The sequence below is a fragment of the Nerophis lumbriciformis genome, linkage group LG01 (genome assembly GCF_033978685.3).
Source record: "Nerophis lumbriciformis linkage group LG01, RoL_Nlum_v2.1, whole genome shotgun sequence".
Classification (NCBI taxonomy): domain Eukaryota; kingdom Metazoa; phylum Chordata; class Actinopteri; order Syngnathiformes; family Syngnathidae; genus Nerophis; species Nerophis lumbriciformis.
Window position 1 is genome coordinate 27,719,251 of NC_084548.2, and position 25,346 is coordinate 27,744,596.

The window sequence follows — 25,346 nt, forward strand, 5'->3', positions numbered from 1 at the left end:
AAATAATGCACTTTGTGAAAGTCAAAGTATAGTATTTCCCATAGTTGTAGTGGGTATTAGGATTATCTCAGGGAGAGCAAGTCCCAAATTCCAAGCTGCTGTTTTGAGGCATGTTTAAAAAAATAATGTACTTTGTGACTTCAATAATAAATATGGCAGTGCCATGTTGGCACTTTTTTCCATAACTGGAGTTGACATTGTTCTCTTATTTAGGAAAACCTTGTTTTTGATTGATTGATTGAAACTTGTATGAGTAGATTGCACAGTACAGAACATATTCCGTACAATTGACCACTAAATGCTAACACCCGAATAAGTTTTTCAACTTGTTTAAGTCGGGGTCCACGTTAATCAATTCATGGTAAAGTTACATTGTTTAATGCATCCAGCAGGGCATCGCAACAAAAATTAGGCATAATAATGTGTTAATTCCACGACTGCATATATCGGTATCGGTTGATATCGGAATCGGTAATTAAGAGTTGGACAATATCGGAATATCGGTTATCGGTAAAAAAGTCATTATCGGACATCTCTAATGTCAATGATTCATGTACTTGAGGGACAACCTGTATTTGTTCTTGGCCCTTCACTTCCTGTTGACCCGTAGCCGTCACCCCCACACACACACACTCCCAACCCCCTTTTCCCCTTTCTTTTCACAGTAAAGGAATGAATGAGTGGATGTTCACAAACTAAATTCTATTCTCCCAGCAACTGACATGCGCACACCAACACACACACACGCACACACCTGCGTGTGCTGAATACTTGTAAATATCATTTATTTTTATTCCCTTCCCAAAGGATGCTTCGTTTTGCCTCCAACATCGTCACTCTCTTCAAGCTCCTGTCTGGGGTATTGACTATCTTTTGTGTACTTTGGACAAGTCGCCTTCTAATGTGCATCACACTTCTTGTTTGTTGTTTGCGTGCGTGCGTGTGTGTGTGTGTGTGCGTGCATCTGAGTGTGCGGCAACCTTTCGTCCAAGTTCAAACCGATCCCAGAATGGTGTGTGTCTGTGTACAAGTTGCGTTGTAATTGTTGTATTTGTGTTTGCCTTGTGTGTGTTCCTCTGTGTGTGCGAGTCCTCATGCGTCAGAGGGTCTTTCTGTGACTGTGGCCTGGGGCAAACATATTAAGAACCACCTTATCACTGCTAAAACACACACACTTTAAAGCCTAAACACACATTTACAAAACGATTTTGGTGCTCAAAGCTGGCCGCCACAGTCCTCAAATGTCAGCAGTCCATTGAGAAGTAAGGGGCGGAGCTGTGCGGCCGGATTGGTCGAAGCAGGTTTATTGCTTGGTTTGTTCCAACACGGATTTTTAAAAAGGCGACATCGCCGAGAAAACAGCAGCGTCCGACACACTCTTGACAAGCCTTCTTCTTTAAGAGGCGCATCCTTGAAATTTCAACCAGCAATAAGGACCGAGATCTGAAAACTATTTAAATAAATCGTTACCAAGACGAACACCTTAGCCAGGTTGAAATACTTTCTTTTTAAAAGCTTTTTTTGTGTTGTTCTATAGAGCTTTCAAATTCAACGTAAAAAGGATTCAAAACGTTGTAAAAATGATGACGACCAATGGACCATCTTCCCAATAAGACAAAACCAAAGAATCACAAGAAACAAAAATCAAACATTTGGTGGTCAAACTTGAGTTTTTTAAGTTTTTTTAATTGATCAATGACACCCAAGATGCTTTGTAGGGCTATATCATTGCTGAACATCGTCATGACGATAACGACCTTTGCAACCCTTCGAGTCCAGGCGGCACCCACTGACCGAGGTAAGAATGCGTTTCCTCGGTTGCTAACAACTTTTGCATACTTTGGACTTGTGTATCAATCAGGATCTACAATCTAGTGAATATGGCCTTTATTATTATAAAAATAGACACATTTAACAGCTCATTTAAAGTTAAAGTTAAAGTTAAAGTACCAATGATTGTCACACACACACTAGGTGTGGCGAAATTATTCTCTGTATTTAACCCATTACCCTTGATCACCCCCTGGGAGGTGAGGGGAGCAGTTGGCGGCAGCGGTGCCCGCGCCCGGGAATAATTTTTGGTGATTTAACTCCCAATTCCAACCCTTGATGCTGAGTGCCAAGCAGGGAGGTAATGGGTCCCATTTTTATAGTCTTTGGTATGACTCGGCCGGGGTTTGAACTCACAACCTACCGATCTCAGGGCGGACACTCTAACCACTAGGCCACTGAGTAGGTATAAAATGAAGCTATTTTATCCCATTTTTTCCGATTGTTTTCTATTATATTTTATTATCTAAATAATCACTACATGCTAACACATACGTTATACCAATTCCATCATTATTTAACACTCAAACAACTTCCACATTTTACTAATGATTTCAACCTTTTCAGTATCAAAATGTTCCCCATATTGACACATTCCAAGAGATTGCAACATTCTCACAAAAAAATGAATGGAACCCAAGTTCCAAATTTTTTCACCGGCTTTATGAAGAAGGTCATTCCAAACTAATTTTGCCCAAATTTTTACTTTTCCTAAAAATTCCACAATTTTCATGACAAAATATATCAATACTTGCACATTTTTCAACCATTCAATCATCCCAACATTTAAAACATTCAAGCTATCTATAGTTTCAACCTTCCTAAAATTCTTATTTTACCAAAAAATCCCCATTGAAATGAACGTAATCTTCAATTCAAAATTCTCCAGCATCAAAACGTTGAGGAGAATTCCCCAAAATCCCCATTTTTCCCGTAATTCCACATTTTTCGAACAGCATTCTAGCGTATCTTAACCACTGTGGCGTTCACACACGTCACATCTGAGCAACCAGCAGATAAAATGCAAATGACGTCAGAGCAATCTCTCAACGATGCATTTGTGTCATTGTTCATTTCTCTATTAGCTTTGTGTTGGAAAAGTGTTACACTTTTGTTTTTAATTCGTTTAATCTCGATATGTAACACTTTTTCCTTTTCTTTTTCTTTCACGACACACATTATATTCTGTCATTTCTTTACCCTTCAATTCTTTATTGTAAACTTTACTTATTGTAATTGATCATTAGATATTTATGATATTTTATTTATTCTCATCATTTGATGTTATTATTCACTAATGCATTGTTATTCACGTTTTTATCAAATGTATATATTTCCTCATTGTTTAATATTTGTTTATTTTTTTTACATGTTTTCTTTGTTACTACATGTCTATTATTATTAATAATCATGGATTCAATTGTATATAGCACCATACTAGACATCCAAAACGCTTTACGGTGAGACCCTAGTGAGTCAGTACGTTTCCATGCACTAAATTAGTCTGTTTTTTCTCAAACATTTCGGCTCAAAATTGGCTTCCTTAAATACATGGAAACAACCTAATCTGATTGTGTTCGGCTTATAAAAAATTGGATAAACACACTTAGATTATAAGATTAGAAACCAGTTTTCTCTTGCATTATCTCTGCGCCAATATCCGTCGAGGACCAACACGCCAATCCTTACTACATTATTCACAAGTGTTCCACTACATATGTAGCCATGGCTGCCCTGAGATACACTGACAGAAACATGGCTGCAAACTTGCGCATATTACACATTCTCTATTTTCTAGACAAAATGAAAACATTGTAGGTGTGTGTCAACATGTTGGACATGATGCACATGCCATTTCAGTAACTGCTCAGGCATGGGCAGTAGAATGCTTGGGATAAAAAAAAATCTGATTTTGTTTCTACTCCCTGTCAAACATGTTCAATTGGGCAAGTGTAATCATGTGACGATCATACATGTTACGTATCCCAGTACAGCGTGGTTGCATTTGTGTTGATATGCAAACCCCGTTTCCATATGAGTTGGGAAATTGTGTTAGATGTAAATATAAACGGAATATAATTGATTTGCAAATCATTTTCAACCCATATTCAGTTGAATATGCTACAAAGACAACATATTTGATGTTCAGACTGATAAACTTTCTTTTTTTTTTGCAAATAATCATTAACTTTAGAATTTGATGCCAGCAACACGTGACAAAGAAGTTGGGAAAGGTGGCAATAAATACTGATAAAGTTGAGGAATGCTCATCAAACACTTATTTGGAACATCCCACAGGTGAACAGGCGAATTGGGAACAGGTTGGTGCCATAATCTGCGTTCAAAGAACTCCGGCTTATTAGTGATTCCCAGAGCCCAAAAAAAGTCTGCGGGCTGTAGAGCGTTTTCTATTCGGGCTCCAGCACTATGGAATGCCCTCCCGGTAACAATTAGAGATGCTACCTCAGTAGAAACATTTAAGTCCCATCTTAAAACTCATTTGTATACTCTAGCCTTTGAATAGCCCCCCTTTTTTAGACCAGTTGATCTGCCGTTTCTTTTCTTTTCTCCTCTGCTGCCCCCTATCCCTTGTGGAGGGGAAGACACACAGATCCGGTGGCCATGGATGGGGTGCTGGCTGTCCGGGGTCGGGACCCGGGGTGGACCGCTCGCCTGTATATTGGTTGGGAACATCTCTGCGCTGCTGACCCGTCTCCGCTCGGGATGGTTTCCTGCTGACCCCACTGTGGACTGGACTCTTACTGTTATGCTGGATCCACTATGGACTGGACTCTCACAATATTATGTTAGACCCACTCGACATCCATTGCATTCGGTCTCCCTAGAGGGGGGGGGTTACCCACATATGCGGTCCTCTCCAAGGTTTCTCATAGTCATTCACATCGACGTCCCACTGGGGTGAGTTTTTCCTTGCCCTTATGTGGGCTATACCGAGGATGTCGTTGTGGCTTGTGCAGCCCTTTGAGACACTTGTGATTTAGGGCTATATAAATAAACATTGATTGATTGATTGATTGATTGATGATTGGGTATAAAAGTAGATTCCATGAAATGCTCAGTCATTCACAAACAAGGATGGGGCCAGGGTCACCACATTGTCAATAAATGCATGAGCAAATTGTTGGACAGTTTAAGAAAAACCTTTCTCAACCAGCTATTGCAAGGAATTTAGGGATTTCACCATCTACGGTCCGTAATATCATCAAAGGGTTCTGAGAATCTGGAGAAATCACTGCACGTAAGCAGCTAAGCCCGTGACCTTCGATCCCTCAGGCTGTACTGCATCAACAAGCGACATCAGTATGTAAAGGATATCACCACAGGGGCTCAGGAACACTTCAAAAACCCACTGTCAGTAACTACAGTTTGTCGCTACATCTGTAAGTGCAAGTTAAAACTCTCCTATGCAAGGCGAAAACCGTTTATCAACAACACCCAGAAACGCTGTCTGCTTCGCTGGGCCTGAGTTCATCTAAGATGGACTGATACAAAGTGGAAAAGTGTTCTGTGGTCTGACGAGTCCACATTTCAAATTGTTTTTGGAAACTGTGGACGTCGTGTCCTCCGGACCAAAGAGGAAAAGAAACATCCGGATTGTTATCAGAATCAGAATCAGAATCAGAATCAGCTTTATTGTCATTACGCAAGGTAACGAGATTGAGGCCATTCCATACAGTGCGATGTGTGCATGCTAGAAAAACAATGTGCAAATATATAAAAATTTAAAAAATGTAGAAGTGCAATGAATATGGTGTGAAATGAATATATACATGAAAAAACAAAACAAAAACAGGGTGGTTGGTGGAATGGGTTATTGCACCGAAGAGAAGGCAGTTATGAGGGACAATGGGGCAGTCCGTTCAGGATGGTTATGGCCCTGGGGAAGAAGCTGTTCTTTAGCCTGTTTGTTTTGGTTTTAATGCACCTGTAGCGCTTCCCAGAGGGCAGCAGGTGGAACAGGTCAGAGCCAGGGTGGGTGCTGTCTTTGATGATGGCACTGGCTCTGTTGAGGCAGCGGGAGGTGTAGATGTCCGTCAGAGAGGGGAGAGGGCGGCCGATGATCTTCTGAGCCGTCTTGACCACTCTTTGCAGCCTCTCCCTGTCTGCTGCAGTGCATCTGCCGTACCATACCGTAATACAGTAGGTCAGCAGGCTCTCGATGGACGAGCGGTAGAAGGTCAGCAGCAGGTCAGGCTTCAGGTTGTACTTCCCGAGGACTCTAAGGAAGTGTAGCCGCTGCTGAGCCTTCTTGATGATTGATGTGGTGTTGACTGTCCAGGAGAAGTCATTAGAGATGTGGACTCCAAGGTACCTGAAGGTGTGGACCCTCTCTACACGCTCGCCGTTGATGTAGAGGGGGGCAGGGTCGGTGCTGCTCCTCCTGAAGTCGACGATGATCTCTCTGGTCTTGCTGGTGTTGAGAGCGAGGTTGTTCTCCGAAGACCAGGCCGTCAGCTTCAGGACCTCCTCTCTGTAGGCAGCCTCGTCACCCCTGGAGATGAGCCCGACCACTGTGGTATCGTCGGCAAACTTGACGGTAAGGTTGTCACTGTGGGCCGGACAGCAGTCATGGGTGTAAAGGCAGTAGAGGAGGGGGCTCAGCACACAGCCCTGTGGGGAGCCGATGCTCAGCGTGCGGGAGGATGAGAGGTGCGGGCCAAGTCTCACATTCTGGGGTCGGTCCGTTAGGAAGTCCCTTATCCAGGCGTTTGTGAGAGGGGGGAGGCCAAGAGTGTCCAGTTTATTGCAGAGTCTGTCCGGGATTATTGTATTGAAGGCAGAGCTATAGTCCACAGAGAGCATCCGGACGTAGCTCTGCTGCTGCTCCAGGTGGTTCAGAGCAGAGTGGAGAGCAACAGCGATGGCGTCCTCTGTGGACCTGTTCGCCCGGTATGCGAACTGGTGGGGGTCAAAGTCTGGAGGGATATGGTCCTTGATGTGCTGGAGAACAAGTCGCTCGAAGCACTTCATGATTACCGGAGTGAGGGCCACTGGTCGGTAATCATTCAGGCTGGTGATGGGAGACTTCTTCGGCACCGGGATTATTGTAGATGACTTCAGGCAGGATGGGATGACTGCCTGAGCCAGGGAGAGGTTGAAGATCCTGGTGAGGGGGGGAGCGAGCTGGTGGGCGCACGTCCTGAGCACCTTTCCAGGTACTCCGTCTGGTCCGGTAGCCTTCCTGGGGTTCACAGCCAGGAGCACTCATCTGACACTGTGCTCCTGTACAGTGAGTGGAGTGGCGCCGGAGCCCGGTGGGGGCGGGGGCAGGGCTGGAGCAGATGAGTGTCGCTGGGGGGTTTCGAAACGGGCAAAGAAACAGTTAAGCTCCTCTGCCAGTGTCGCACTCTGATCCGCAGTTGTCATATTGCAGCCTCTGAAGTTCGTGATGTCATGAATGCCCCGCCACACCTCCCGTGAGTTTTTGCTGGACAGATGGGACTCTATGCACCTCCTGTGGTCCGCCTTTGCTTTTTTAATCCCTCTCTTCAGGTCGGCTCTAGCAACACTGTACAGTGCCCTGTCCCCTGACCTGAAGGCTGCGTCGCGGGCCCTGAGGAGTGTGCGGACCTGGCTGGTCATCCAGGGTTTCTTGTTGGGGTAAACCCGGATGGTTTTTTCCACAGTCACATTCCCGATGCAGAACTTTATGTAGTCCAGCACCGTTCCTGTGGCTGTCTCCAGCTCCTGTTGTTGGAAGAGGTCCCAGTCTGTGTGTTGGAAGCAGTCCTGAAGTTTGGGGAGTGCATCGTCAGGCCAGGTCATAACACTCTTTGTGATAGGCCTGGCCTGGCGTCTGATGGGGGTGTAGGTAGGAGAGAGCAGGAGGGAAAGATGGTCTGACTGTCCAAGCTGGGGGAGGGGTGTAGCTCTGTACGCGTGCTTTATGTTGGTATACACGTGGTCCAGGGTGTTCTTGCCCCTTGTAGAACACTTCACGTGCTGGTAGAACTTAGGGAGTACAGTCTTCAGATTGGCCTTATTAAAATCCCCTGCTATGATATGAACACCGCTGCTGTTCGTTGACGGTGTTCAGCAGAAGAGAGAGCGCTGTGTTTACTTTGGCGTCCGGTGGAATATACACAGCCGTGATGATAACAACAGACAGCTCTCTCGGGAGAAAAAAAGGCCGACATCTAACAGACATGTACTCCACGTCCGGGCAACAGTGCTGTTCAGTGATTGTCCCGTTGTTGCACCAGTTCTCATGCACGTAGATACAGAGCCCCCCTCCTCTGCTCTTACCGGAGTCCTTAGTTCTGTCCCGGCGGAGCAGAGTGCGTCCGGCTAGCTGCATGCTAGCATCGGGTATTTCCGGATGAAGCCAGGTTTCGGTGATAATCATAGCACAACAGTCCCGAACATAGCGGTTTCCAGCAAGTTGTAACTCCAGGTCGTCCATCTTCTGTACAAGGGATCTGGCATTAGAGAGGAACAGGCTCGGTAGAGGTGGCTTGTGGGGTTGTTTCCTAAGCCTGAGCAAGACGCCGGACCTGCGGCCACGCTTCTGCTTCCTCTCCCTCCTCCGTCTGCGCCGTCTCCCAGACCCGACAACAAACCACGGAGAGCGCTGTGCTCTCGCTATGTCATCTGGGATGTTGTGCTCGTGGTGAAAGTCGCTCAAAACAGATATCTGGTGCGAGTTACCAATATCCAAGAGTGACTGGCGGGTGTACCGGTTGTTTGCAGTACAGGTGGTGCACAAAAGGAAAAAAAACATGAAGAAAAGAAGGAAGAAAGAGCACTGAAATGGAGAGCCGTAAGCCGCTGCGTCTGTGCGCGCCGCCATCTTGGGAAAAAAAATATAGGCGCAAAGTTGAAAAGCCAGCATCTGTGATGGTATGGGGGTGTATTAGTGCACAAGACATGGGTAACTTACACATCTGTGAAGGCGCCATTAATGCTGAAAGGTACATACAGGTTTTGGAGCAACATATGTTGCCATCCAAGCAACATTACCATAGACGCCCCTGCTTATTTCAGCAAGACAATGCCAAGCCACGTGTTACATCAACGTGGCTTAATAGTAAAAGAGTGCGGGTACTAGACTGGCCTGCCTGTAGTCCAGACCTGTCTCCCATTGAAAATGTGTGGCGCATTATGAAGCCTAAAATACCACAACAGAGACCCCCGGACTGTTGAACAACTTAAGCTGTACATCAAGCAAGAATGGGAAAGAATTCCGCCTGAGAAGCTTAAAAAATGTGTCTCCTCAGTTCCCAAACGTTTACTGAGTGTTGTTAAAAGGAAAGGCTATGTAACACAGTGGTGAACATGCCCTTTCCCAACTACTTTGGCACGTGTTGCAGCCATGAAATTCTAAGTTAATTATTATTTGCAAAAAAAAAATAAAAAATGAGTTTGAACATCAAATATCTTGTCTTTGTAGTGCATTCAACTGAATATGGGTTGAAAATGATTTGCAAATCATTGTATTCCGTTTATATTTACATCTAACACAATTGCCCAACTCATATGGAAACGGGGTTTGTAACTGCTACACGACACGCGTAGCTATATGCTTTCCACGTGATATGCATCCATGTAACTGGAAGAACATCAGCTAAAAACTCAGCTAAGCCAATTTATTTTTAAAAAAAGACGAATCAAATCATAATCACTTAAGTGTAATAATTTAGAAAACAAGCAGTCAGGGAGCAGCATTTAAGCTACAAAAATAGGTCGAAAAATACTTAAAAGAAGTTCACAGTTCTGGGTATGGTAACAAGAAGCATAGAAGACGATGAATAGACAACTAATGGCAACTAATGGACCGAATAATCAGACATTTTAATTGTTTTGAGTTTTTTGGGGTGTTTTTTGTGTGCATTTTTTGGTAAGCTACATAAACAACCTGCCATCTGTATTTGCCTCACTCTGTTTCCTTAGAACTGGTGAAAGCCCCGGATCTTCATCCCAGCCTTACCCATTTGTCAGCTGTACCCCCAAGGTCTTCAGCGCTGGGTCATAGCCAGCTCCTCAGACAATGGCATTCTAGTAGCAGGATGAGAAGAGCAGACAGAACCACTTCGAGGACATTTACTGCTGCCATGCGAACTCACCCCGGGCAAGACGGCTTAGAAAAGCGGACCCAGATGCTGAAGATGATGTCACTCCTGGAGGAGATGCACCGAACCTTTAACAGTACACTCAGCACACGAATTACCTTCCTTCCAAGAGGTTAATATTCTCACAATTGACACTCATTGGTCCACATTGTATCTCCAAGTGGACCATTGTTCTTTCAACAGTCTTATTCATATTTACAACTTGTTTTTACATAGGCTGATGTATATATGGCCTGTATCATCATGTAGCATAGTGCAGTCAAAAAGTAGGCAACGGGGGCCTGGGTTTCAGTTTCTATTAAAGCAGAAACAAAGGGTGTCCCAACTTTGTCTGCCTGAGGCCACATACAGAAAACAATGATTATGTGGGGGCCACATTCCTATAATTCACTTTTCTTTATTTTAGTTTTTATTAGTAAATACTCTAATGTAGGTCATGGTATGCGAAATATATTTCACCAATTATTGGTGTTAGTCAGGCCCTCCAGAATTTTACAATGTCGCAAGCATGCCAACCATCCATCCATTTTTCTACCGCTTTTCGAGTAAGAAATCGAATCTCGGTGTTCCGATTGAAACTCTCGGCAAGAACTTCCAAAATCCTGACTTCAAAGTACAAATGGATTAGGCCCTGTGTGTGTCTCATTTCACGCACTTCCGTACTTACACTTTAAGGAGTATACTGTTTACACTCTGTATTTAGTTCCTGAGGGCTTGAATATTGACAGCGTAGTGTTGTACCAAATCCATAACTGCCGTACACTTATCACTAATGAAAATTACAATATTTATCCACTTCTTCTTCTCTTTAAAATCAAGTTAGTCCCTTCCCTTCCGCTACGTAGCCTAACTCTATAACCTTAACCCTAGTCAATGGCAATGATCAATGGTGGTCGGCATCCATCCATTTTTCTACCGTTTGTCTCTCTAATGCAGGGGTCGGCAACCCAAAATGTTGAAAGAGCCATATTGGACCAAAAATACAAAAACAAATCTGTCTGGAGCCGCAAAAAATTAAAAGCCATATTACATAGAGATAGTGTGTCATGAGATATAAATTGAATTAAGGACTTAAAATAAACTAAATGACCTCAAATATACCTACAAACGAGGCATAATGATACAATATGTACATATAGCTAGCCTAAATAGCATGTTAGCATCGATTAGCTTGCAGTCATGCAGTGACCAAATATGTCTGATTAGCACTCCACACAAGTCAATAACATCAACAAAACTCACCTTTGTGCATTCATGCACAACCTTAAAAGTTTGGTGGACAAAATGAGACAGAAAAAGAAGTGGCATAAAACACGTCCTAGAAAGTCGGAGAAAGTTATACATGTAAACAAACTACGGTGAGTTCAAGGACCGCCATAATTAGCAGGACAAAACGGCGCTCGCCAAATACTCGAAATCAGTGACGCATGTTTAATATAAACAGTGTGCTTTATAACAATTAGGGAAGTTTGTGTCATGTTTGTCCTCCTACAGAAACCATATTAAAACAAAAAATATATTTTTTCCCCCTCATCTTTTTCCATTTTTCATAAATTTTTGAAAAAGCTCCAGAGAGCCACTAGGGCGGCGCTAAAGAGCCGCATGCTCTAGAGCCGCGGGTTGCCGACCCCTGCTCTAATGTATTAATCCCTGTGAATTAAGCATTGCCTCACAATTTTGTTCAATCCTGGCAACAACCTTACACGTTGCCAGTCAATGTCATTTTAACCAATAGAATTTGTCCCTCAGTAGCGATCACCCACTCACCACTTCCTTGTTTACATTGACAGGGATAATCTCATCATCTCTTATTTACCAAGAAAATGTTGGCACAATGTTCTCAACAGAACCGGCTGAAAACTACCTGCAAAGTGTTGGAAGTTTATGATCGAAGAACACTTATCAACCTGGCAACACAGGTGTAACACGTCCTGTAGCCTTCAAAATAAAATCATGCCAGTGAAATGACGCTGATCCTGGTCCAGCCCCTGATTCTTTGCCCCTAACTAAAAACTGGGTACACCGTCACCAAATGAGCTATGCATTGAGTTAAAAGCCCAAGCTGTCAACTCAGTGTCCAGCACAAACTCTTCAGGAGAGGTTTACCAACCTACTCTGGTGCAGCCACACTGACTGGCCTCCATTACAGTTGCAACACAGTCCAATCGGTAGAAATGGCAGCAAATAAAACATGTAACAGGTCCTGGACATACAGTATGTGAGGCCCAAAGACAGATTTTGTTGTGTTCCTGTGAAAGGCACAATGATAAGGCGGAAAACAGGTTCAGGTCTGGCTTCAGTCTGACTGTAGCAGAGAGCAGAATGTCTACTTTACCAACTGATTCATAAAATCACAAGCTGATGCAATGTCATTAAACAAAATGAGCCTCAAAAGATTGCAACTTTTGTGCAACTTTTTTTTACGAAAACAGGCAATGAGGCCGCAACAATCACAAAAAAGCCAGCAAAATTCTGGAGGGACTGATTAGTGTGATACACAATATTTCAATGGTTTTCTATTTTCAATTTGACCCTTTTCTTTCTTTATAATTCTTCATGTTAAGTAAAAAATAGACCGAAGGTCTCCTGGACTGCAGTTTGGGCAATAAATCATCAGCATTCGTCAAAACATATATAGGTTATACAGGTGAGATAATTCCCTTAGATAACAACAAACCATTATGGGTGTGGTACTTCATTTAGTTGACAATAGAGCACAATTCAAAAATGTGTAAAATATTAATTTTGATTTAAATCCAGCCCATACAGCACTGTCACCGGTACAGAGATGGAAGATGTGACTTTTTTGTGATTTCATGTACACTTTTTACCAGAGGTGTGGACTCGAGTCACATGACTTGGACTCGAGTCAGACTCGAGTCATGAATTTGATGACTTTAGACTCGACTTGACAAAATGTAAAAAGACTTGCAACTCGACTTAGACTTTAACATCAATGACTTGTGACTTCACTTGGACTTGAGCCTTTTGAATTGACATGACTTGCTACTTTCCCCAAAACCCAAAGATGAAAAAGTTATTCGGGAGCGCTCCGTATTTTTCATCGTGTACTTGTCTATCAGCGTTGCGTGTGTCAGCTGGTGTGCTGTCAGTACAACAGCCAATCAAATTAGATCTACTTTGTTTTCATCACACAGCATTCATCCAATCAAATTGCAGGACAACCAACGAAGAAGACATGTCCAAACCACACGCCAGTGAACAAAAAAATGATACCTAAAATAATTTTGTTTGGGTATAAAAATTACGAGGTGGTCAACACAAAACGGTTTGCAGTATGCAACACATGCGGTTCGAAAATGACTGATGGAGAGGCAACAACTTCCAACTTCGTCCGGCATTTGAAGTTGCACAAAGAACGGTAAGTTTTGAATGTAAGATAACGTTTATTGGCTAAGTAACGTGACTTTTATTTGCTGTGTAGTTAAATCAGTGAGGCTGTAAACTCACTGCTAACGTTATAACGTTATTGCAAACACGGGAATCTGTTGCAGTTCACTACCTTATTCATACTTTTTGTTCAGTGATTTTTTTTTAAGCAGGGTTACGTTAGTCAATATATCACACGTAACGTTAGACGGCGGTCAGCAGCACCGCGTATTTTAGCCACCTAAAAAAAAGACAAAAATAGTAAAATAAAGGTCAGTTAAAATGTATACTATATTATGAATATGTGTACCGTTTTAGCTAGCTTTCTGACATACTGTTGGTTGTTTACCTCAGTGGTCCCCAACCACCGGGCCGCGGCCCGGTACTGGTCCGTGGTTCGATTGGTATCGGGCCGCACAAGAATTTTTTTTTTTTTTTTTTTTTTTTTTTAAATTAAATCAACATAAAAAACACAAGATACACTTACAAGTAGTGCACCAACCCAAAAAAACTCTCCCCCCCTTTTGTTCTGGGCATTGAACATGAAGACTCTTCCTTCACTGTTCCGAGTGGCCATGAGAGTCTTGGCAGTGCCTGCCTCCAGTGCTCCAGTGGAGCGAGTTTTCAGCCATGGTGGCATCATACTACGCCCCCATCGTGCACAAATGACTGACAGACTCTTGGCTAATTTGGTCTTTTGCAAATGCAATGCAGCATAGGGCCCTGACATATAAAAAGTACAACTTTTTTGTTATGTTCACGTATATGTCATGTTTTTTCAATGTTAACACTTTTGTACAAATAAGTACATTTGCACTTTATTTTTCAATGTGTTTGTTCTGTAAAGGAATGAGTTAATGTTTAAAATGACTGGTTAATAGTGCTATTATAAAGTGCAATGCCAGCACAATTTTCTTTCCTGCAATTTAAAATGCACTTGTTTTAATAAATAAATACAGTGTTTGAAAAGCATACACAATCTGTGTTAATATATTAGTCTGTGGTTAAAAGGACTTGAAAGGACTCGAAACTCAAAATGCAGGACTTAGGACTTGACTTGAGACTTTCCAGTCTTGACTTTGGACTTGACTCGGGGCTTGCCTGTCTTGACTCGGGACTTGACTCGGACTTGAGGGCAAAGACTTGAGACTTACTTGTGACTTGCAAAACAATGACTTGGTCCCACCTCTGCTTTTTACTGTAAACTGAGTCCCTAAAATAATTCCTAATTGTCCAGTTTTGGATGACAATGAAAATAAATTAATTACATAATGATACCATAATGTAACTTTCTAATTCATGTTTTGTTTTTTTTGATTACAGCAAATGGCAGAAATTCTGGACGGAAAAATAAAGTGGTAGGTTCCTTTTACTATTTACTTTCAATCTCGCTATAGCTTATTTCCCAGTGAGACATTTTTGTACCAGTTAACTTTGGATGAACATACAGTAGAGTACACTGCCTAAATATACTGTATACTCTATCTGTTGTAATCGTACTGTAGTTTATTTGTAATACACCTAACACGGTTTGAGAAGGGACAGACTAAGAGGAAATAGAGAACTCAATGATTGATAGTAATAATACTTGGACTAAACACACTTGCAAGACTACATACTAGATAACTCAAGGAAAGCGCAACAAACTCAGCGGCCAAAGGACCTAGCGGGACCAGCCTAGACCACAAGAGGCAAGGGGTACAGAAAATCAACAGATATGCACCACCGAACAGATCCATGGGCTCATAACCCAGTAGCCAGAGACACAAGACAAACCCCTGTTGGGCAGCCAACTATTCACCAGAGAGGCTGGACCCCCAATTCAGAACCTCCCAACCCAAACCCAAGCAGAGCAGACTGGGGTCCAACCTGGAGAGGGACAACGAAGACCGCATCATGCAAAATCTCAGCAAGGAAAGCAGGCCCCTCATCCAGCCATCTATCAGGCCCTTGGCCACCCAGACCTCAAGCACAGACTTCAATCACATTTAAAAAAGGTTTCAGTTATCTCTAGAGTGAAAATGCTGTACAGTGCTAACATAATGGCAGTCGGGCATGGACCTGTTCCATGGCTGAACAGTATTACTCATCAAAAGCCATGACCTACCTTTCTGAAAAATTGTAAAATGTAATGCAGCCCATTTTCTTACACACCAAAAAACAAACGATGACGACATAGCCATGCGTGACAGAGCAGAGGTTTCAACAAAGCAACATATAAACGAGCCAGATTAAGCCAAAATTTTAAAAAGAGCTGGCTCGTATTATCATTATCCAACCAAAAACAGCTGCATAGAAAACAGCTATAGGAACCACTACATGATATTGCTGTTTATTATAGTGTGTTCCATTTACCTCAGAAGTTAGAAGTCGGTGGTGGGAATGATGTCGCAGTCGAGGTATGAGCGTTCCAGTCACAATGTCAGAAATCAAGATGGCTACAGACACGAAAGCTATTCTTGAACTTGCCTTATCTGAATATAAGTAACTTATGGAAAAATATGTGCTCCTTCTGCAACTTTCAAACACGAAGATGCCATTGCGAGCGATGTAGAACACATAAACCATATACATGGAAAACAAATGTTTACACTACAGTAATGTTGACGTGTAAATACATCCAACAATACAACGTACACAGCTTTTTTTAGTGCAACAAAAACAAGTCAAAAGTCTTAGTAACGAATATCACAGAAGCTTCTAATATTGTTGAAACTCAGAGCAGCCGTCTTTGACCCCAACTCGGGGGTGGTGAGAGTTCTGCAACTTTTCGCGTGACAAATCGAATCTCGGGGGGTGTTCCAGTTGAAACTTTTGGCGAGAACCTCCAAAATCCCGACTTCAAAGTACGAATGGATTAGGCCCTGTGTGTGTCTCATTTCATGCACTTCCGTGCTTCCACTTTAAGGAGTATACTGTTTACACTCTGTATTTAGTTCCTGGGGGCTTACATATTGACAGCGTAGTGTTGTACCAAATCCATAACTGTCGTACACTTATCGGAAATGACAATTACAATATTTATCCACTTCTTCTCTTTAAAATCAAGTTAGTCCCTTCCCGTCTGCTACGTAGCCTAACTCTATAACCCTAACCCTGATCAATGGCTATGATCAAGGGTGGTCGCTGTTCACTCATAATTTAGAGCGGGTTGAGTATAACATTCTGGTAAAGGTAGGGTATTGAATTTTGACGTACTCTGTGTGAACACACTTGTACACTTAAAATACTCAATTCTAAATGCATGTGTAGATGTGCGTGTTACATTTCCATCCTATGCAGAAAGTGAGTCAAGTTTACACAACTTACTCTTTGAAAACCTTTTTTTTTTCTCTTGTCGTTCTTAGGTGGGGGTGTTTCCCAGCACCGTCACCCCAGCAGCTAATGAAAGCACTGTATCCCGAGCCAGTGCCGATGCCCTTATTCCCAGCCTGACTGGTCGGAACTTCCGAAAGTCCCTCCCGCCACAACCCAAGAAGACAAACAAACGAGGTAAAAAACAGAAACCAAGGGTGGACAAACCTTGTAACTCAAAGGCCACTATGAGTTTTTAATTTTGGCCACAAATACCGTATTTTCCGGACCATAGAGCGCACCGGATTATAAGGCGCACTGCGGATGAATGGTCTATTTTTTATCTGTTTTCATATATAGGGCGCACCGGATTATAGGGAGCATTAAAGGAGTCATATTATTATTATTTTTTTCTAAATGAAAAACACTTCCTTGTGGTCTACATAACATGTAATGGTGGTTCTTTGGTCAACATGTTGCATGGATTATGTTTTACAGATCATCTCCAAGTCGCTTTCTGACGGTCGCTTCCGGATGCGCCGTTTTGTTGGCGGTGTTATTTACGTGGCTCACCTTCTTCTGCTCGTCATCTTTGTTGTAGTGGTGTAGCGTGCAATGACGGAGTGGAATAAGTGTCAAAAGATGGAGCTAACGGTTTTAATGACATTCAGACTTTACTTAAATCAATAAATCGAGGCGGACGCACACAAATTTTCAGGACTTATGCAGATCCCAAATACAGATCAGCAGGTACCAGCAGGTAAGAAAGGTTGCTTTTGCATAATATTGCGAGAAAAAACGCCAGATAATGTGTCTTACCTTATACACACACCGTAATAATACTCATATTTTGAAGCACATGTGTAATGTTCTATAATTTCAATTAGAGATGTCAGATAATATCGGCCTGCCGATATTATCGACCGATAAATGCGTTAAAATGTAATATCAGAAATTATCGGTATCGGTTTTTCTATTATCGGTATCGTTTTTTTATTTTTTTTTTTTTTTTTTTTTTTTTTTTATTAAATCAACTTAAAAAACCCAAGATACACTTACAATTAGTGCACCAACCCAAAAAACCTCCCTCCCCCATTCACACTCATTCACACAAAAGGGTTGTTTCTTTCTGTTATTAGTATTGTGGTTCCTACATTATATATCAACATATATCAATACAGTCTGCAAGGGATACAGTCCGTAAGCACACATGATTGTGCGTGCTGCTGGTCCACTAATAGTACCTACCTTTAAAAGTTAATCTTACTAATTTTCATTAATTACTAGTTCCTATGTAACGGTTTTTATATTGTTTTACTTTCTTTTTTATTCAAGAAAATGTTTTTAATTTATTTATCTTATTTTATTTTTTTTAAAGTACCTTATCTTCACCATACCTGGTTGTCCAAATTAGGCATAATAACGTGTTAATTTCACGACTGTATATATCGGTTGATATCGGTATCGGTAATTAAAGAGTTGGACAATATCGGAATATCGGATATCGGTAAAAAGACATTATCGGACATCCCTAATTTCAATAGAACATTTAAAATGTTGGTGTTGTTTATTTGAGTCATATTGACATCATAGTGCAGTCTATACATATCTCTTATGATTGACTGCCATCTACTGGTCACAATTATCATAACACCATGTACCAAATAAAATTGCTTCGAGGTCGGTAAGCAAAACTAGAATTATTCCGTACATTAGACGCACCGGGTTATAAGGCTCACTGTCGAGTTTTGAGAAATAAAAAGGATTTTAAGTGCGCCTTATAGTCCGGAAAATACGGTAAATGGATGGAGTGCTTGTGTAAAGTAATATTACTATATTTGCTGGACTATAAGCCGATACTTTTTATACGCTTTGGACCCTACTGCCTTTAAAACGGTGCGGCTAATATATGAAAAATCCCATGACAAAAGTAAACCTGAAAAAAGGGACAAAAGCATGTGGCCACTTAGCCAAATTTTGTAACTCACAGGTGTCAAACTCAACACCCAGAGGCCAGATCTGGCCCACAAACACCTGGAAATGATAAGTGTCAATAAAGTACTTAATATTTTCTCATTAAATGTAATTGATTTTTTTCAATTTGACAGAAAAAATATATGTACCGTATTTTTCGGAGTATAAGTCGCACCGGAGTATAAGTCCCACCTGCCAAAAATGCATTATAAAGAAGGAAAAAAACATATATAAGTCACACTGGAGCCTGGCCAAACTATGAAAAAAACTGCGACGTATAGTCCGAAAAATACGGTACTGCTTGAAATTGCATACATTTTAAACTTTAATAGTATCCAATATTGCAACAAATATTACAGTATATTATCATACTTTCCAAACATGTTTTTGTCTAAATAAAAATACTTAACTTTACATCAAACTACCCATCAATTTTTTTTTTAAATTACAATACATTTTATGTTGTTCTTTACAGCATATTACTGTCAATTGAAAAAAACTACTACTGTTTTTTGTGTTAAAATTATGCTGACTGAGCTGCCAATTTTTGACTGTAAAATCTACAGTTGTCGTTTTTAATGGTGTATTACTGTAAATGGAAAGACTGTACATTTGTTTTCTAGGGTAGAAAAACTGGCAGAATAAAAAAATAACTTGTACTGTTTTTCCATTAACAATGTTGTAAAAACCATTGTAAACTAAACTGCCAGCCTTTACATTAAAAAAACAAAAAACAAAACAGTTTTTATATTTTCTGTAAAATGTTGTAAATAATGAAAAAAACAATACATTTTCCAGTAAAATTTTGTAAATATAAAGTTTTTACTGTAAAATCGACAGTTTACTTTAAACAATTTATTTAATTAATAATAAAATACAGAGGCAAATTCATACATTATTCGCTGTTACAAGCGGCCCTCTGATGGCAGCCATAACTGCCATGTGGTCCTCAATGAAAACCAGTTTGACATCCCTGGTCTAACTCATCGTGGGTGAAAATGTTTTCCCACACTTGTTTTAGAACATCGGGTTGATGTTTGAATGTATTATCTTCAGCTTAAAGTGATTGTGTTCTTCAACAGTATGTTTCTGGAAGTACTGCTCCCAGAACTGACTGGACGTCACCCAGCATAATCCCCTCCACTTCTTGTGAGCTCCCTTTTGCTTTCCTCCATTTAATCACCGATCATCCATCCATCATCCGCTTGTACACGTAATGATATTTGCTGTATCCTAGAGACATCACAAAACAGTGCAGTGTTTCTCAAAGTGCTCATTTGAACATATCCAGGATTTGGATTCATTTATTTTTTGTCATCCTTCGTGCCCACCAGCTTCCATACTGCTCCCGTGGGCAAGTGTTTGACCTCTGCGTGCTAGGCAACGTCGCTGTGGCATCAGGAAGGCTGGGGCCTTCTCCCGTGGCGGCGCCAGCTTGGACTTAGACCTTTTCAACCAACTCGTTAATTAACAAAAGTGACCAATCAAAGAAGACGATGTGTGCTCACGGCCGGGCACATGAAGAAACCTTCCCAATTAATATCCCCCTCCCATATGTTTTATGTGAAGACAGGTGCACATTGTTTTTCTATGTGTATGCCATGTTTAATAAAGGCATTCTCTAACATAGCAACAACTTCTGGCAACAATAAAGATTGATATTTTATTTTTCTACACTCATTATGTTTTTAGTTCATTATTGCTCCGATTGTCAAATAAACCACCAAGACTTCATGACAATTATTTTATTTTCTAAAATTACATTGGATTTGGTTCAAATAACTACTGTAATGATTGTATGAGTTTAGTGTGCAGGGCAGCAATGTTGTTTTTGGCAGACCTAGTTTTAGTCTTTTGGACAAAAACAATTATTATTTTGTGTCACATTTTAGACATTTCTATATGTTGAACTTTTAGTTTTAGTATAGTTTTAATTGAAAAAAAAGCAAAATAATAGCTTATTAATAAAAAATGTAATTAAAAAAATGGATAGCTTATTAATAGACAGCAGTTGTTAGTGCTTGTGCCTTACAATAAGAAGATCCTAGGTTTGATTCCCGGGCTTGGGCTTTTTCTGTTTGGAATTTACATGTTCTCCCCATGACTGCGTGGGTTCCCTCCGGGTACTCCAGCCTCCGCCCACCTCCAAAGACATGCACCTGGAGATAGGTTGATTGGCAACACTAAATTGGCCCTAGTGTGTGAATGTGAGTGTGAATGTTGTCTGTCTATCTGTGTTGGCTCTGCAATGAGGTGGCGACTTGTCCAGGGTGTTAAAAAAAATGGCTGGATGGATAGATTATTAACCACTTCACTGGTGCCTACCTTGTACTTCAAGTGTGTGTGTGGGAGGGGACGTGTCTGTGTTTACTAACAAGACATGGCGAAGCCCGAAGCCGAGTTTCTTAACATGGAGATATTTTCAGTACTTTTCTTTTGTCGACCACAAAGAAAATAACATTTTAGTTGAATGTAAGTTGTGTCTTGGATCAAAGATCCTATCCTAGCAATTCAAATATACTGAAACCGCTACAAAAGCAACATGCTTCGACGGAGTTAGTAAAGAGACACACACTTCACCTGCTAAGCAACAGCGGCTGGATTTTAACGAGGCACTGCACACTGAAGGTACACACACTGTCAATTCTCTTATATGCTCTTTCATTCTAGACTTCTAGAGTGTTTGATTATCACATCACTCTAAATGTTTAGACTATAAAGTTCACAAACATAAAGAGGGATCCCAGTGGGCCAGGCCAATCTTTCCTTTTCTCTAAACTAAAAGTGGGGAAATGTGTAGAGTGTTCTGGCTCAAGTACAGTGTTGATCTCCTGAAGACATGATTTTATTTCACAATTCCTTGTGATAAAAAAAAACGCCTGGTTAGGCTTTGTGTATGTAGTGTGTGCCTTCCTTGGTTTACAGCTATGTTGTTATTATGCTGTTTGTTACGTATGTATGTTATGTTGCAGCTATTTAAAATAGTTTTGTCAATTTGTTCTGGCCTGAAACAAATTGGCCCTTTGAAACATATCTTTGTCTTTGTGTGTTGTATGTAGACCACATCGCTTAGCAGAGTTCAGTGATGTAAATGCATGTCAAGTTGATCAACACATTGTATTATTCTCCACTGCAATAACAGTACTGAAATGAAGGCTAAAAGGGCATTAAATGGGGCCTTAAAAAAATTAAAAAATATATATAAGTAACTAAATAGTTACTTTTCACAGTAACGCATTACTTTTTGGTTTAAGTAACTGAGTTAGTAACTGAGTTACTTTTGAAATAAAGTAACTAGTAACTGTAACTAGTTACTGGTTTTCAGTAACTAACCCAACACTGGTGACTACAATGTTGAGTTTTTGTTTTTGCTAACGTTACAGAAGCCAAGAGTATTGTACTGTTCATTCAGACACAGATGAAGCAACACGTGTGAAATGCTATATTTCCCATAAATGTTTCACACAGTAACTCAAAAATAACTCAGTGTTAACCTGTTACATTTGCTGTCGAACCAAATGTCCATTCATGTCCCACACACAGCAGTAACACTTGGCTACCCCTGTGGTACATTTTAAATGCGCTTTATAAATAAAGTTGATTTGATTTGATTTGTTGCACACATAAAAATGTTCCACACAGAAATGAATAGACATTTTTTTACAAAGTTTCTTTTTCTTTAAACAATTTAAGCAACATGAACAAATTTGGCTGATTAAGGATATCCCCACCAACAAGTACACACTTCAAAAAATGTCCACTGTCCTCCAAATTCCAATTTTTTCACGACATGAATTTTTTGGGATCCTAAGAATGTTTACATGAAATTCTTGCAATCTATTGTCCACATCCCAACTATCCCCAATGTTCCTAAAGTTTTCAAAACATACCCTCTATTTCTCAACCTATTCAACCCATTAAACTCCTTCAAAACATTCACACTAACAAAAACTTGCATTTTTCAAAGACCTTTTCCCTTTGAACACGAGAACTCTCAGTGCATGCTCTCACATTTTGGAACCAATTTAAACTATTTAAAAATGAAAACATCCTTCAAAACATTCAGGATGCCCATTGTCCATTTCTGACCCAACAATTCCCTTTGTAAGAAATGTCATTTTTCCACATGCACCCATTCAAACATTCCAACATCAAAACATTCTGGCAAACAAAAGAATCCCACTTTTTCCCCTAATTCTACATTCTCTCCACCAGCTCATCACCATTCACACACAATTTTTTACACCGATTTTCCTTCTACAGTTCTTTCCATGTATTTAATATTTTATTTATGACGATTGGTAAAATTGTGCTTTCACAAATACCAATCTACAAAAATGATGTCAGAGGTAGAAATGTGGTTTGTGAATGAAAATCATTGAAATGATTTGTCATGGCATTTCAAATGGTTAAAATAAAATACTTTTTTGACGATGAAGCTAATGGAATTCAAAGCCAGAGATTCAACAAAAGTACAAAATTACTGTATTTGTGGTGTGACTCTACAGAGTCTCACCATAGCATTACCAGCAGGACATTCCTCCTGGAGGTCTCCATGGTAACTGAGGTAAGTGTGTGTTCTGTTGGGATGAGTAAACTGTGCTTGATTATATTTAGAGAGTTGTACTGTCACTGTTGCCCGGGTGATGACTGTGTGTGTCTGTACATTCTTGTGTGAGTGCATAGATGCGATAAATACACCACGTTGTCGTGCATATAATCATCTAGCATCCAATGTGCTAATACCGACAATTAATTCAACATTTGAACCTACTGGAAGACTTTAATTGTGTTATTTGAAATATTTACTGTACTGTTTTGTATTTAAACTCATTAAGTTCCCAAGTGACGTACAGGAAACATTTATGAGTGGTTGCCATGTGACAGTCATGTGACTATCCCAGGACATGACTTACCCAATATGTCAGTGTGTCAGGTAGGATAGCTAATTTCCAAAAATGTATTCCTTTTTTAACCATGAACGTGTATTTTAAATCTATTTACTAACTGTAATTAGCGATACTCGGAATTTTGGTATGGATCTGATACCATGTAAATGCAGGGATAGTATCGCCAATACTGATACTTGACCTCTAAATGTCATAATCATTGAATAATGTTGTGAATTTGCCTCTAGTTAATTATAACTCTGATAAGACAGAAACAATATTTCATTCAAATACAAATGGTTCTATAACTTTAAATATATATATATATATATATATATATATATATATATATATATATATATATATTTATATATATATATATATATATATATATATATATATATATATATATATATATATATATATACATATACATATATATATATATATATATATATATATATATATATATATATATATATATATATATATATATATATATATATATATATATGCATATTTAAAGTTTTACAAACATATGAACCCTAAAGAGTATCTTATTCACCATTTGATTGGCAGCAGTTAACGGGTTATGTTTTAAAGCTCATACCAGCATTCTTCCCTGCTAGGGATGGGTCAAATGCAGAGGACAAATTTCACCACACCTAGTGTGTGTGACAATCATTGGTACTTTAACTTAACTTTAACTTTACACATACAAACTGTAGCACACAAAAAAGCACATTTAATAAAAAAAAAAGTTATTATGGTCTTACCTTTACTTATAAGTGCGGGAACAGTGGTGTCCGTGTTGGAGGAGTTGTGAATGAATGAAATATGAAATCCGTGCTGCAGTCTGCAGGTGTACCTAATGTTGTGTCCCTGCAGTCGTTCACGGCTCCTCCGGCGCGAGCATTGTTGTTTTTGCACTTTTTGGCTTCTTGTTAAGTGACTTTTATTGGGTGGATTCGGTCTTGCACGTGGAGGGTTTGGGTGTGGGCTTTGGTTGGTGTGGCGCTCCCGTCGGGGGGTGCACTCTGCGGCGGAGGTGCATTAACCGGCACCAGGAAGCCGGATTACTGCGAGCCTCACACAGTGCGTCTTCACAGCAGTTTTATGATTGCTCAGCACAAGAAATACGTGACACACATACAGTTGTTGACAAAATACACTGTACATTATATACCTCAGCTAACTAAACTATGGAAATGTATAATATAATTCATATAGCAATACGGTCTCACTGCACAGCAGGCCACAGTTAGCCGAGTCCGGAATCCATGTTGAGGCACTGCGTGACGTGCCTCAACTGGCTGCTGTTCACCGCACCGTTTCTTCTCAGTATTTGAATGGCAAATGTGAAAATTCAGCGATTTTGAATAAAAATAATCTAAAACTGGTGAAGTTAAATGGAAAATAACTTTATAGTATAATCACTGGATACATATAACAATTTAATTAATGTTTTATCTTTTTACATTTATTTTCTTTCCATGATGGCAGGTATATATATATATATATATGTACATGTATAACAATGTGTTAGTACAAAAAACATTAAAATAATTCCCTCTACATTTAACTGCATTGAATTACTAGCACAACTTGACACATTAACACGCCCACACACAGCCCTTTTCTTTTAATGTGCATGTGATGTAAAACACAGACAACTGTGTAAAACAGAAGTGTTCAAACTTATTTTCGAAATCAAAAATGTTGAAAGCAATTCAAACGTACAAACTGTACGAAAACCGAACACGTCTTTCCCATAAGAAATAACGTGCATCTAATTAATCCGTTCCAGAGACACAAAACTAGTGCAATATAACCAAATGCATAAAGTAATATACAAACCACGTTTCCATATGAGTTGGGA

The 25,346-nt window shown here is 40.2% G+C and overlaps 1 protein-coding gene across 1 annotated transcript; it reads left to right on the top strand.

Moving 5' to 3' along the window:
• Positions 1–1,378: 1,378 nt before the first annotated feature.
• Positions 1,379–20,225, top strand: urp2 (urotensin II-related peptide). The gene is made up of 6 exons (XM_061970676.1): positions 1,379–1,798; positions 9,742–10,032; positions 14,634–14,668; positions 16,658–16,802; positions 19,661–19,727; positions 19,913–20,225. The coding sequence occupies exons 1-5, from the start codon at positions 1,696–1,698 to the stop codon at positions 19,690–19,692; spliced, it is 606 nt and encodes a 201-aa protein (XP_061826660.1). The 5' UTR covers positions 1,379–1,695; the 3' UTR covers positions 19,693–19,727; positions 19,913–20,225.
• The last annotated feature ends 5,121 nt before the right edge of the window (positions 20,226–25,346 follow it).